General features: G+C 43.1%; 1 protein-coding gene across 1 annotated transcript; it reads left to right on the top strand.

Moving 5' to 3' along the window:
* Positions 1 to 94: 94 nt before the first annotated feature.
* Positions 95 to 13,995, top strand: LOC119461179 (uncharacterized). The gene is made up of 3 exons (XM_037722398.2): positions 95 to 1,591; positions 4,864 to 5,102; positions 6,353 to 13,995. The coding sequence occupies exons 1-3, from the start codon at positions 647 to 649 to the stop codon at positions 6,876 to 6,878; spliced, it is 1,710 nt and encodes a 569-aa protein (XP_037578326.1). The 5' UTR covers positions 95 to 646; the 3' UTR covers positions 6,879 to 13,995.
* Positions 13,996 to 15,158: the final 1,163 nt, after the last annotated feature.

Here is a 15,158-nt window from a genome sequence, read left to right as displayed (position 1 = left end):
AAAGGAAGCGCGCGCAAACGCATAAAAAGAAAGGCCGCAAATTTGCAAACGCACGATGGCGCGCTTTCACGACGGAAGCCAATGAAAGGGCTGCGTTCAAGAACACGTCATAAAAATATATCCAATCGGAAAGTAGAAAACTAAACACGTTTCGCGTCGCGTACGCGCGTACGTAAACAACATCACCGTCACGTTACTGACTTTACCATCAAATAAAGAAATAACAAGCATGATCAAATAAAAAAAAGCAAATCACTATATATATACAAACTGTCACCATACAAGCGCACACCTGGCGGATTCGTGTTTAGAACGTTATGCACTTTATGCACATACAGGCACGTTAACGGTCAAAGACGACCAATGCCAAAATCATGCTGGCAACCGTCTCAACCCGCAATCCGCAATGATGGCTGAAGCGTCGTCTGTTCAAGGAGTACGCGTCTTATTAAAATTGTGGCCGTTATTGTGCGCTCGCGATGAACCGATTTTTTGGGCTCAGTGCAGTTCCACAGTTGCGTTGTGCTGTGCATGACCGGGTCTCCAGCAGCAGGTCACGTAAGACACGCTTCGCTTCATCTAGCCGGCCTGATCGGTGACCCGACTTGAAGTGGTGCGAGCAGCCCCGGCTTTGGCATGCATCAGAATGAGAAACCTACGTTTTGCCATCCGTGTTGCTTTCTACGGCGTGACCGTTTATTCTGCCCTGTCCACGGCCGTCATCTACATCTTTATTCAGTGGTTCGGACGTTTCCGCACGGACCTTTACGACGTCGACGGACTCGCAAACCGCACGACGCACGGGTGGCCCTGCGGCGATCATTCCTCAGCTTCGGAGTCGAACGTGCTGTCTCGTGACGTGATCGGCAAGGGACAGATCGACGTTCACGGATGGTGGCAGGACCAAGCAACCGTTTTAACAGACGTACAGTGCTTCAACGAGCCGTGGGCTCTGTGCTCCAAGGCGTTTTCCATCACCTGCAAACGAAGCACAGTTCGCGCCATTTACCAGCACCTCTCGTTTCGACGGAACCTTACACTGCATAGCTTCAGCTTGTCTTTGCGCGTTGCTGCCGAGCAACTCGAGTCCCAAACGGCCGATTCCTTTCTCGGCGCTCTGGTTCTGGTCAGGCTCAGTGACGGCAACGAGGAGTTCCTACGCGTGCCGTTTCCCGCGAGCACGAGTACGCTGACGCAACGCGAAGGGGTGTACACAGCCTCGCACTCCGATCGCACCATCGCAACGGCCACCGTAATGCTAAGCTGTTACGGTTACGCCGGCGTGGTGCACTTCACGGACGTTCGGCTTACGCCGTTGGTCGAGCCCGCTGCCAGCCACGGCTGCAGGGCCCGCGATCTCTTGGAGGACTGTCCGACGTCTGCGCGCAGCCTGCCGCCCACGCATCGCAGGCAGAAGCTCAAGTTCGAGCTCATACTGGGCAAGGTCCGCTCGTCCTCCTCCAAGAAGCGCCACCTCAACAAGGACGTGGCTCTAGTGACGCAGCTGTCGATGGACCGATTGCCCGTCCTGGAACATACGCTGCAACTGTGGGAAGGGCCCGTCTCCCTGGTCATTTACGTTCCCGTCAAGGTAGCGGCCATTTTCAGAGTCCTTGAGCACAGCGTCCTGCAAAAAAAAAGTAAACCGATGCGAATATGTGAAGACGAAAAGCCACAAAAGCTTCACTCGTTTTCACTTTGCGAGTGGGCAGGTTAGCTCATTGAGTTCCTTACAGTACTACTAGTCTTTATTCTATGATACTACCGGGAAGGAAATCGTGCACTGCCATCTATATGCGCGTGAAGGATCATACTTTCCTTCCTCCGTGGCCTAAAACACGGTTGTGGCTGCACAAATAAAGCTTTTTCTCATTTTAATGCTTTATAATGAGCCTTTGCTCTCCCATGACATGACTCATATTAATGTAAACAAAAACAAAAAAACAAAAATGAATGATAACCTGATAATAATAAGCCCACATCGTAGCTTCCACCCAAATTTAGTGACCCTCCATCAATGCTATCGATACTTGATGTATATGTACACTCAGCCCCGAGTACTCGCATGTTTTGGTAGCAGTGTTGTTGTGATGATGTAGCAAAAACATTACCTTACAAGCTGTTCTACAAAGTTTCCTAAAAAACATTTGTGAGGGAACTGTGGCGCTGGTGTCTGCAAGCATGGTGGTTTGCATGGTGGTTAGCCAAAATTAGAATGATGATTAGTACTATCATAGACAATAGACCTCTCCTGGGGTACGTTACACCGCGCTTTTGTGATGTCACCAGCGTGCGTGCAGTCACCCTGGTTGGCAAAACACAGCCGCCGCCGGCATTCTGCGTGGTGCAGTCACGCAGTGCTTAGTGTAGGTGGGTGCCACATGGACGCCTGTTTTCTTGTGTGTCGAATTGTGTGTATTGAACACACAATACGTAGTGTGTGTTAAACTGCGTGATGAAAAATCTGGCGTTTTTTACTTGCAAACGTGAACCACGTGGCGATTTGCGATGGATCACCACGGCTCATCTTTGCGTAGAGAAACGGACCACAGTGTGTGTGTGCACTACGGTATTAGTTTTAGATTAGGGGGACGCAAGCATTGGGGCCTTCAAGCGCTAGGGGGCCCAAAGCTTGCGTCCAGCTATTCTAAATCCCTGTATTAGCAATACATCTTGCTTGCGAGACTGGATGCATGTTGCGTGTAATAAGGCCTATCTTAGTGATCAGGTCCTGATAGAACTCCAGCACCTGTAGTTTTTGAACAGCTGAGAATGAATGAGACGCGATGATTCATGAGCACATGTATTTCGGGGCCATCTGCGCTGCTTGCAGAAAAAGAAAAATGAAAAGAAAACCTTCGTTTGAGTATAATCTATTAACTGAATGGTATGACTATAAATTAGTTCCTAGCATGTTTCGATCACTGCTGAAGCTGCATGTATACATTGTACCACGGGGAATGCACAAAGGGCAAACAACTGAAGTTATCGCATTTTAACGAAGATGTCATGGGTCTTAAGTGAAACTGAACTTTATTTATTATTTTTTTTTGTTATGCTTACCTTTACGGCACGAACTTTATAAAAAAAACTATGTGGTTTTATGTGCCAAAACCACAATCTGATTATGAGACACGCCGTAGTGGGGGACTCCGGAAATTTGGACCACTTGGGTTTCTTTAACGTGCACCTAAATCTAAGTACACGGGTGTTTTTGCATTCCGCCCCCATTGAAATGCGGCCGCCGTGGCCGGGATTCGATCCCGCGACCTCGTGCTCAGCAGCCCAACACCATAGCCACTGAGCAATCACGGGGGGTACGGTACGAACTTTATGCTGTGATGTTGCACATAACCATGCAAAAGTTGTGTCTTATAATAAAGTTGAGAGCAGCAAAAGGAGGCTACAGACACTTCAGAGGCATCAGGCACAGCGAAGTTACCGCGCAACGTATCGTGTATTTATGTACATTTTTTCTTTGTACATGCATGACGATGATTAATAATTAAAATTAAATTATGGTATTTAACATCACTAAGTTGCACAGCGGCTTATCGGGGACACTGTAAGGAAAGACTCCGGATTAATTTTTACCACCTGGGGTTTCTTATTGTGCTCCTAAAGCATGGGAACAGGTGTTTTTGCATTCCTCCTTCATCTGAATTTAGGCGCCGCATCTGTGCACGGCTCCACTGAGCCGCCGTGATGGGTATGGCTGATAGTTGTAGGCGAAGTTCATTTTGTATATCGTTTACCGCTAAAATGTAAACAGAGTGCAAATTAGTGCCTTCACGACAATGCAATACGAATTTTTGTCCAAAGACAAGTCATTTATAAGCAAAGTATCATTTGGGCACCGTGAAAATGTGCATCTTTTGTGATAAAATGTTCACTTTCGAAGAGTAATAAATTTTTGTGGCTGTGGGGGGGGGGGTTTGATCTATGGAAGAGGCACATTCTTATGAAATCACTACATGCTGACTTAAGAGAACCTTGCACTTGGCAACAACGCTACGTTCTTGTGCCGGTAAAACGAGGATAATTATACTTTCTATGCGCAGCTCGAAGATGCTGTCACTTCAAAAAATAGAAGTCTGCAGGATGATATACAAGCAGCGCTCTTATGCAGAGAACAGGTCGCGTGAACGTTTTTTGACAACCAGTGCCCACTTCGGAGGCATTGCAGATGGGAGGGGTACTTATGGTGAGGTCACACCGTTTGCAAACAGGAAGAGGTCTATTGAAATGCAAACAGTGGAGCATGTGCCTGAAGCATAACCGTAGATACAGTACGTGCCGCCGGCCTGTCATCCTTGTCCACATACATTTTAACGGAGACTGTGATGCTGGTCGCTCTGCTGCGATAATACACCTTTACTATATTGTTCTATGCTTGTTTTTCTCACTCAATCCACGGCAGTAGGGCAGTTATTGCAGTAGGGTGAGCAGCCTCGCACTCTACGTGAAAACAATAAGCATGCGCCGGTTTTCCTCAAAACTCTGTGGGTCACCAGACATGTCTTCAAGGTGTCCTGGACTTCAGAGAAAGATGTCAGTCTGGAGCCTGAAGACGTCATCCTGAAAAAAATTTTACAATTAATTTATTTGTGCCCACAACACGAAACACCTTAAAACCCCTAACACCGAACTTAATGGACATAATTAACTAAGAACTTCATAGACTACAAAGATCCTTCAGTTAGCAAACACACACTGTAACATCTTGCCATTGTGCTTTACTTCCATTTCTGTTCTCCACAACCAGAAAGAACAAAAACATTATTTTGAATGTATGAGGATGGCTCATGCATTCAGGCGTGTCCAATGCTTTTATAAACGCATGTGTGTGTGTATCCTTGGCAGGGCGGAAAAGTGGATGGCGACTGGCAAAGGCTCTACGTCCAGAAGAAGCTACAGAACTTGAAACTGCACCCAGACAGTCATGTGTCGCTTGCGTACGGTGTGCCAGGCTCTGGAGATTACCCAATCAATGCTCTGCGCAATGCCGCCATCAAACAAACAAACTGTGAATACCTGCTCACCGCTGATGCCGATTTCCAGCCATCACCCGACTTTCACAAGCACTTTCTCCTTTCTACCAGGTAATCTTTCTCGCTCTTTCTGCTATGTGCCATCTTATCTAAGATGTCCACTGTACAAAACTTTTTAAGATGTACTTAATTAGAATTTGCTACATCTGTGTGGGATCCCAGCTATAACAACCTAATTACTTCCTTATACTATCTTGTCCAAAATCATTCTTTTCATTTGATCTTCTCAACTAATAATAAAACCGCAACTATTACGTCAATCAAAGCTAATAATGGATGGCCTCCATTTGTTATCATTTTGTTCTAAGATTGGACGTTCAGCAGTTATCTTCACCGGTTTTATCATCATCCCACATTGCATTGTCTTGGCCACCATCATACAAGTTCAGACAGAGCCACACATAGTATTTCTCCCAATCTTTCTTGCCTTACTGTGCATTGATTGGAAGCACCTTCTTGTGGATATATTATCTGTTGTCACGTTTTCTTCACCTGAAATAAGTATTTGTGATTATTTATTTAGGACAACGCACCTTTTCGTTAGAATAGGTAAATCACAGCCCATTAGACAAGGGATAACCGCATAAACGAAACACACAAGGGCGCTGAATTGCGCTCCGTGCGTCTCGTTTATGCAGTCGTCCCTTGTGTAATGCGTTGTGATTTACCTATTGTGCAAGACCAACTAGCTATACCTTTCGTTTTAGTTTCATTTTCGTGAGACTTTAGCTGACATTGTATAACCAGGAACTCTTGCATTTTGGTTTGTTTCCTTTCACTGCATTATTGTTTATTGCATATTTTGTACCACTTTATGTTATTATGCTTCTGGTTCTGAGAGTACGAAAAAGAAATAAATAAATAGTACATAAATAATGTGCCTTTACTTCATGTAGACAACTGGGGTAGAAAAAGCAACAGCCTACTAATAATCACGTAGTATATAATCATTTTTGCCAATGTGACCCTGATAAACTGTTGAAAGCAATGAACTGAAATGCTACTACTTAATTCATCTAAATGTTCTCCCAAAATATTAGCTGTTCAAGCTTTTTTATTGTAAGATGAACCTCGATATAGTGAACATGGATATAACGAATTATTGGATATAATGAAGTAAATCTAAGATGGCGTCTTAACCGATATCAGCAGATAACAAATAAATGCTTATTATGAATATCAGGTATATAACGAAGGTATTTTCTTGTTGCATGCGATTTCATTATATGCTTGCAAACTTGCAATCGGGTAGTGTCTGTTATAAAATTAACCATTACATGGCGATTTCGCTTGCCTTCCAGGTCAGTGGCCAACACAGACAAGGTGGCATTTGTGGTCCCGGCCTTTGAATACCTGGAGCTACCTCAGAAGTCCGACGGTGTCGCCCAAACCAAGGAAGAGCTCATGCAGTTACTGCACCGGCAGGACCCCTTCGTGCAGCCATTCCGACACGACATCACTCCCGAATCGCACCAGAGCACAGACTACTGGAAGTGGTACCGCACCGACAAGCCGTATGTGGTACAAACATTCAGCGACAAGTACGAGCCGTACCTGGTACTCAAGAACACTGCCCAGCTTCCTCAGTACGACGAGCGTTTCACGGGCTACGGCATGAACAAGATTACTCACGTGACTGAGCTCTTTGCGGCGGGCTACGTCTTTCTCGTGCTTCCGCACGTGTGGCTGGTCCACGTGCCGCACAAGCCGTCGTCGTACTTTGTGGAACACGTGCAAAACCCGCAACATAGACTGCGCAACAGGGTGCAAAGGTTCGAATTCCTCGTCGACGTCATGCGCAAGTACAAGCTCGGAAGGTGCAGGTGAAATCAGCATAACTGTGTGGTTGTATTGCATCTCTTAAGTACTCGCAATGCGATTGGCAATGTGCTGTCGAACGGAAGGTCGGGAAATGGCCTCATGCACGGCAACTAGGAACCTGGCATTTCCGGTGCAATAGGTAGTGGCTTGTTACATAGGCACTTTCCCATCACATAGCCGCTGGGATTTGATCTCGCGACCTTGTGCCTAGCAGGGCAACACCACAGCCGCTAAGCCACTGCGTGCGAGTAAGCAGCATAGCCAAAAGCAGCTGACCACAGAACATTCTAAGCCACGAGTAGTTACAAGTGACCCACTACTCGGGCTGCTGTGTATGTTCACAGGTGCAACACAGGTACAAGATGGCATCATTAGCCCGGTGGCAAGCTCGTGACTCTGATGTTACGAGTGTGCTTTCATTGAAGCTCTCTGTTCTCTCCACTTTCAAAAAGTTTATAGATTGACTGGATTTGACATATCAAAGCACCATTTGAATGATGGATGCGTCGTAGTGGGTGGCTCCGAGTTAATTTTGGCCACCTTAGGCTAATGTCTTTAAATGTGCACCTAAATGGAAAGTACGCAAGTGCTTTCACATTCTTCCCCTATCAGAATGTGGCTGCTGCACCGGGTTATCCAAGTGGTGACATCACTCTCAATGTAGGAGGACGCTACTGAGCCACTGTACCAGATGTTATTGCAAAGTATCAGTTGTCTGTTTATCTTCTTTCACACGTGTATATAAGAAGTCTTTTTATGTAAGAAGTCGTAATTGTTTTGGACCGTACTTTATTTAATCTTGAATATTTCAAACTTCTGGTACTTTTTTTCTTTTAGATGTTAGACAAACGTGAAGGAAACTTCTGGTAATTCAAGCAAAAATGTGTGGTTCCTGGGATTTTGAAATAACATGAGTTGACTCTACCTCAAAAAGGACACCACATTCATAAATAGAGGGGAACCAAGAGTATATGGTAATACTCTTGTCATGTACACCTGTTATCAAAAGTATATGAACCTGGAGTTATGCAAAAAAAAAAAGAAGAAGAAAGAACTCCTTGATTTGTCTGAACTGCCAAGGAATTCAGGTTTTTTGTTTGTTTTTTCTTTGTCGAAGCTGCGATTTGCATACTTTTGATAATGGCTGTACAGCCCTAATGGCCGCTGAGGAGTGTCATTGTTGAAGTTGCCATGTCCCTTTGCATTGAGTAATTGTCATAACTATATGCAGACATCAAATGATATCATGGAGCTGTTTTCTGGGCTAGTGAATTGTTCTGCTCATAGTTATAACGAATCGGCTCAACAACTTCAGTCAGTGGCCAATAAATGTGCTCATTTTGCACTGGTGCAAAATCAGGCCAAACAGGCCCAGCGCTGTCTTGGTAGTCTTTCGATGTCTTGTGGAAAAAGATTTCTTATTTAGGAAAAACTACAAATGAATGTCAAAGCTATTTTATTATTTTTATTTTTTTGCACATAAACCAAAACAGTGATAACGTAAATGTGTAAAATATCAGATTTCATTTATCTTTTTGGAGATTCAGGCAGCTACGAAAAAAAAAGGTCATTTTATTTTTAAGTGCAGCATAATTCTTCGAAGAATCGCACTTAATTAGCCTTGACCAGTTGCCTAGAATTTGTGAAATGAAAGGGAGCTGATTTGGGAATTCAGAGCTAATGTTACCACACGGCCTTTCACCTGTAGTGTTTTGGCATACCAAAACTCCACTTTCGGGCAGTGCGACCATTTTTCTTTTTTTAGAAGCATGCCAATCTACATTTGAGGCATGGCCTAACATTTGATTTTGGCACCCCTTGAATACAACCTTTGCTTTTTAAAGTTCTCCGACTATTATGGCTCACATTTTATTCATAAATCTATCTGCAGCCTGCGAAGTGGCAGCTGAAGCTTAAATTTTGACTCTTTAATATGCAGGCACCACAGTTGACTTACAAACTCACCTCATTAGAGCTATTGATAATGCCTTATCGGCTTGCAAATTAAAGTGGCTGAAAATCGAAGCACTTATGAACTGTTTAGGCAGCGCTTCATTTGAAAGTACTTGCAGCATTGCTGCGCTAACTTTTCTAAGGGTGCTCTAAACTTAGTGCACACGAGTGTTTGCTAGCTAACGTTTGCTTTTATGTCTGGTGAATCGTCTTTTACTAGCAAATTGCCTTATGGCTCACCAGTTGCGTGTGTAGGTTAGTGATTATGCTCTCAGGTTGTACATACAGGCCATTCTGAGTGCAAAATTTGCCTCATAGGATCTTAAGAGTGAATTGCCATAAGCATCCTTACCCAATAGACACCTGTGAGTTTCTATAAGCATGCCATCTTGGATCTTGCGATTCTTAAGTAATATACTTTTATGCAATAACCACTTCATTTTCTAAGCGTGCATGAGTGGGCTAAGAAACTCTTACCGCTCGCGGGGTTATCAACAAGAAAGGCCCAAACCTCAGAGCAGCAACCTTCCTCCGAGAACATGGTCTCCAAAAAGCTCAAAGCTGCAAATACGGCTACAAGCAATGAATACAAACCTTTGAATAGCTATAAAGCCATTAAACCTCCAAGCAGTCTAGACTGTGGCTCATACAAAGGCGCCATCTGGACTGTTTGATTGGAACTGAAGTAGTAAGATACCCTGCTATCTGACAGTGAATAAGTTATACAGCAGTGTAGTGCTATTAACTATATTTCCCGGCCATCTCTGTGTTCTGTGGGAGATGAGATGCCGTGAGGCAAGTTTGTGCCATCCCCCATCGTCGATACACTTTGCCCCTCAATGCACTTTGCCCCTCGATTGCACTTTGCCCCTCAATTGCACTTTGCCCCTCAATTGAACTTTGCCCCTCACTTGAACTTTGCCTCTCAATGCAAGGGGCACTTTGCCCTTTCTCATGTACAGGGTCATCAACACTTAGGGAAAATGCCTCATTAATATTCAAGTACTAATAGCAGCTCTGATTTGGAATGAAGACCTGTAGGTTTATCTTTTACTTGCAGATGTCTGTGTTAGCACCCACATTTCCTCATTACATTGGATGCTCATGTTACATCCAATGGTTGTTGGATATTAATGTTACATTAAATTCAATACTAATGGGCTTCCCAGGAGTCGCCAACCTCGGTTGGTCCACCCTACGGACAGCTCATTACTATTTAAATGCTCCTTAACAGCTTGAATTAGGCATGGATGCCGGAAGACGTAACGTTTTATAAATAGGCATCCACTTAATACATCGTGCATGCCAAATTTCTCACTATAAATTTAAAACGCAGAAGATATATCAGACTGAATGCCCGTGAAGTGTTATCCCCAACAATGTGTGAACCAGTACACGGTGAGCCCATATGAAAGGGAACACTAGATTTGCATTCAAAGCCAGTAACCTTACAAGGATAATTCTATGACATGAGAACAATGTAGCAAATAGTAGTGAGTAACATTCCGGCTTAACACGTTTGCAGGAATCGATGTTTGAACGCAAATTAAGTGTTCCATTTCATATTGGTACAAAGTGCACATACCTAGTTGAAAAAATTGTTTCTTCAAAGCTGATGTAATATAGTAAAAAAAAGACTAAGGCACAGTGAGCAATATTAAACACCCTGTCGCCCCCTTGCCCATCTGCACCCACGACGTCTGTGTAATGACCGATCTTCTACAGGGTGCTTTTCGTCAGAGAATTCTGCAAGTACATATGTTTTGCAAGCTTTGTAGGGGTTCTTGTATGTAGTGTTTGTTACTGCAACATATCAATGTAGGAGCGAAGAATTGTGAAATGTCAGTATCTGCTGCCCATTCTAGATAAACTGGTAGACATAGCACTCTTCGGACATTGACAGGGCTATTCACGAGGTCTTCGATGAGCAACAGCTTCCTGTTTAAATTAAAAATTGCCACAAGGTCTACGTTAATGAGTGAATGAATGTTTCAGCATGCCCTAGATTCTGCAGTGCTTCAAAGAAGAGTTGCCTTCTGCTTCTGAGAAACACTGTTTGGAATATGAAGCCCGAATGTGTCCAGCACACAATGCTTGTGCAGTACTTGCAGACATACCAAATGGACACAGCGAGCTCACAGTGTCATCACACGGAAATGTTGGAATTCATGAAGGAATGGAGACACCAACATTTTTGTCATTTGCTAGCTTACAGTAATGCTTATCACTAACGTTGGGCACATCTTACAGCCCACCTAAGGCACTAATTAATTTCAGTAACAAATTTTTCAGTTTCCCTCTTAATATGGTTGCTTAGTTTCAAAGGTTTTGGGCTGAGACATCAAAACAATAGCAGTGCGATGCTCCAGCCTAGCTAGACAAACCTTGCCTTACGCTTCTGACAAATACGTATATTGATGCAAAATAAGGCATTCATTAGCATCGTATGGTCACTGACACCCGAGTTAGAGACTGCCTACAGGCCAGAAATGAGCTTACAGGGTCCACAAAAGTTGTTCAGAAAGTACTTTCTGAAGCTCGATATCAATCTTAGCACATGCGTACATTTCACAGCATTTCACAGATGTGTTCATCACTGTAGAGCACAGAGCACCATATGGCAAGATATTGATTTTTTTTTTTTGAGACCATGCAATCGATGCCATGGTAATCCAGTGCTTTTGTGCAGATGCCTTGTAGTGTACCAGCACAGGATGAAATCAAGATAATCAAGTAAAAAAAAATGCTACCTTCATCAAAAATTTCACGAGTGCATTCAGGAATTTCACCTTGTGCTCCTAGATTAATGAGTAGGAAGAAACTGGGGAATCGAGGAGCTCGAATTTTCAGTAGCAGCCATATGAAGCCAAGAGACCTGAAGCCAAGGAAAGCATAGAGGTGATTATCTGCATAACGATAATTAACAGATTTTTAAATATAAGTGTAGAAATTATTATAAATGAGGGTTAAATTTATGGTAAGCTTCATATTGTTACATGTGGAGAAACACATACAAAAGAGGCTATTTAATATATATTTGCAAGAGCAGGCGCCAGAGAGCAAGATGGAAACCAGCTTGTACCAAGAGCCCAGAGGCACCTCTTTGTTTTCCTTGTGGTGGCCAGTCTCCTAAAGGGCCCGTCACCAGGCTTTGCCATTTTCAACAGACAAGTGCAGTGTTTTACTTCATGTGCTGACGATTGTGTCTGCGAAGTATTACAGCACTGCGCGCTGCAGAAAACAGCTGAAACCTCAAACCAAATGATGCGGGCCGTCCCGCTCGAGAAAGCCCCGCTCCCAGCTGGAGAGTCAAGGTCACACACACGCGCGCCACGACGTAAAATGTTCTGCTATCTACGTCACTCGCCATGACATGTGACTACGGATAATCATCCATTGCAGAAGGTGCAATGCTGTCATTGTGAATGTGTCGCTCAACAAAGAAAGGAAGTGAAAAAAAAGAGGAGGTGGGGCTTTACTTGGCGAACATGACACGGTCCCTTGGCTCGGGTATGGGAGCAGGCAGGCAAGGAACACCGCTTGCAGATGCTAGTTGAGGCAGAGCAAGACAGTGTCTCCATTGGCAGCGACACTCGCCTCCTGGTGGCATGGTAACAGGACAGTTAATTTATCCTATCTCCTCCAATGATGATCTTATTTGAAAAAGTATTTCGGTAAAACGCTCCTCAGAGAGCGTTTTATAACTTCCAGTGTTGAACTAAAATTTTGCAGTTGGGCCTAGGTGAGGGACCCTTTAAGCATCAGTTGTATCGTAACAATATTCTTAATAAAGGAAAATGAAAGTGGAAGACAATTTGCTGCCAGCGGGAGCATAACCCACAACCTCCCCACGATGCATGTGGTGCTCACCGATTGAACTACAGCTGTGTACCCATTCACTTTCATGGGCGCTTGTGCATACGCAGTAGTCCTTGGAGTGTTAGGCAGCACCACTTAGGACCATAACGGCATATATGAAACATCCTTTCAATTGCAGGCATCGCATGCTGCGTGATTTCAGGAGCAGGCAAATGGCCTATAGTGATGACTCTTAATGCAAACAAAAGTTCAAATTTTGGTGTCTCTATTCCCTGTGTGCTCGCACTCTTACTTTTAAGGTGCCATACTTACACGTTGCTGACAGCTGATGGATTTTTCCTGTCTGGTCGCACTACTCGCATAGCGTTACATTGTCCGTGCCATCCTGAATGACAACAGTACATTGTTTACAATACTCTGAACTGGAAGCAATTTTCTTTGTTGGTGTATTATTGCTGTTTCATACTTTTATTGTGATATCTTTTTTTATGCTGGTCCTTTGTTATATTTTTGATGCCTTGTACCGTTCTGGTTGATTTTCAGTCAACTATGCTCACTATGAACTTCAGATTTGCTTGATGCCTAAGCTTGTCTGGAGTATTTTGTTGATTTCAGAGTCAAGAAACATGATTGAAAACAGGCTACTACATGACAAGTGCTTCAGCTCAGTGCCATGTCGCTTCTTTTTATTCCTTTGTATTAATACTATCTTGACGTTGCTGGAGCGGTTTTTTCCAGTGACATTGCAGCTCTAAAGGAACTATAATGTTCACTGAAAGTGCATTGAGCTTTATACGACTTGGCTGAAAATTCCCAGATAATTTTCTTTATTTTTTGCTTTCTCTGCATAAAAGTCCTCTTTACAGCAACTGAATGTTGAACTTGGAGGACTAATTTACAATATTTTCAGTGGTTTGTATAGCTGGTGATTGTTTTTGCATACTGTTGTCAAAAGTTTCAAGGCATAAGTTCCTCGAAAAAGCTGAATTCGCAGCGTTTACACTGGCAGGCAGAAAAATATGTACATTTGTTGGTTGTGCATAGTATACTAGCGACTGCAAATCTGAGTCTGTATTTGTATAGCTTCTATTGTGCAAGAGCGTTTCCTCATTGACTGACATTAGAACACCCGCCATTCACAGTGGTAATTGCCGTGATAATGACAGAGTTGTCATGGTGATAGCCAGTTGCCAACAGCACTTGCATAAGAGAAATTTTGTGAATATGAGCCTTGAATTCCAGGCTGTACACCCAGCCTGCAGAAGCATTCAGCTTTTTCGCAGATCACACTCCTTGTAAACTTTTGATGCCAGTAATATGCATGTTGCTCAATTGGCTAATATTTTGACTCAACAGGAACCAAGGAAAAACTCATTTTTGACCTGAGAAAGACGTGACTTTATTGGCCGATACAAAAATCGTAAGAAAATGGTAGTACCCAGAGTTTATTAATGTAATTACATCACTGTGCAAGAAACTTTTTATTCTGAATACTATGTGGCAGTAAATAATGATGTTTTACGGTAATACTTGTTCAGAGTGTGGAACTAGTTGAAGTTTTGAATGTGAATAAAACACTTCTTTTTCATACCAAAGTATTTGATTTGAAGTATTTGATTGCAGGTAAGGCCACTGGGAGTTTGTGCTGGAAAAAGGCCAACACTTATAGTAAAAAATAGTGTAATAAATGAGATAGGAGTGGACTAGAAACAGCACTGAAGTTTGAACACCATTCGTACGGCTCAGAGTCCACTTCAAGTGTCCATTGAAAGCCAACTGGGAGCTGTGTTGGCTTCTCACTTTTTTTTGTGAATTTAAAAGCTGTCTAATCAAATAGAGGAGACTTCCAAATAGTATTATGCATAGCGAAAGAAATAAACCTTTTTCTTTGCAACCTTTTTTCTGCATGTTCCTTTTTCTTCAGTCAAAAGCAGCACAGTATTTGGTATTCAAGCAATTTGTACATGTTGCTTTAACATTTATAGAATTCAAATGTCCAATTTTTTTGGGCAGACATTAAGTTGTGAAACTAATGCATGAATTTGAAAAAAAAAAAAGTGCTTTCTATAATACCTTTTCAAAATTTCTGTTCCTGATAGCCACTACAATTCAACTATATTTTAACTGCAATGAAGGTAACAAATTGATTCCACAGTTGCCTAACAGCAGCATTTCTGATGTACCACTTGAAAAAAATTAAGAAGCTAGGAGTAACAGCTTCCTCCTAAACACATTTCACAGTGTGCACAATAGCCTTATGTAGTATTTCAGGCACATTAGTTAGTATTGTGTAGCTGCAATACTGAAAGGGCCCCCTTTCCTTGAAAGAAGCTACACTGCAGTCACTGTTCTCATTTAAGCTCCTTCAGTTGTGGTCATAGTTTACCACACTGCGTCATCTATGAAAGTGGAAGTGCCAAGAAGAGCGGAGCATGACCCTCATGACCTGGGGAGCAGGCCATCTATGAAAGTGAACTTGATGTCTAATTTCGTACAATTTGCGAGACTGTTCCG

This window comes from Dermacentor silvarum, chromosome 8 (genome assembly GCF_013339745.2).
Source record: "Dermacentor silvarum isolate Dsil-2018 chromosome 8, BIME_Dsil_1.4, whole genome shotgun sequence".
Classification (NCBI taxonomy): Eukaryota; Metazoa; Arthropoda; class Arachnida; order Ixodida; family Ixodidae; genus Dermacentor; species Dermacentor silvarum.
The sequence above is the reverse complement of the archived record's forward strand: the minus strand, read 5'-3'. Positions and strand labels throughout refer to the sequence as shown.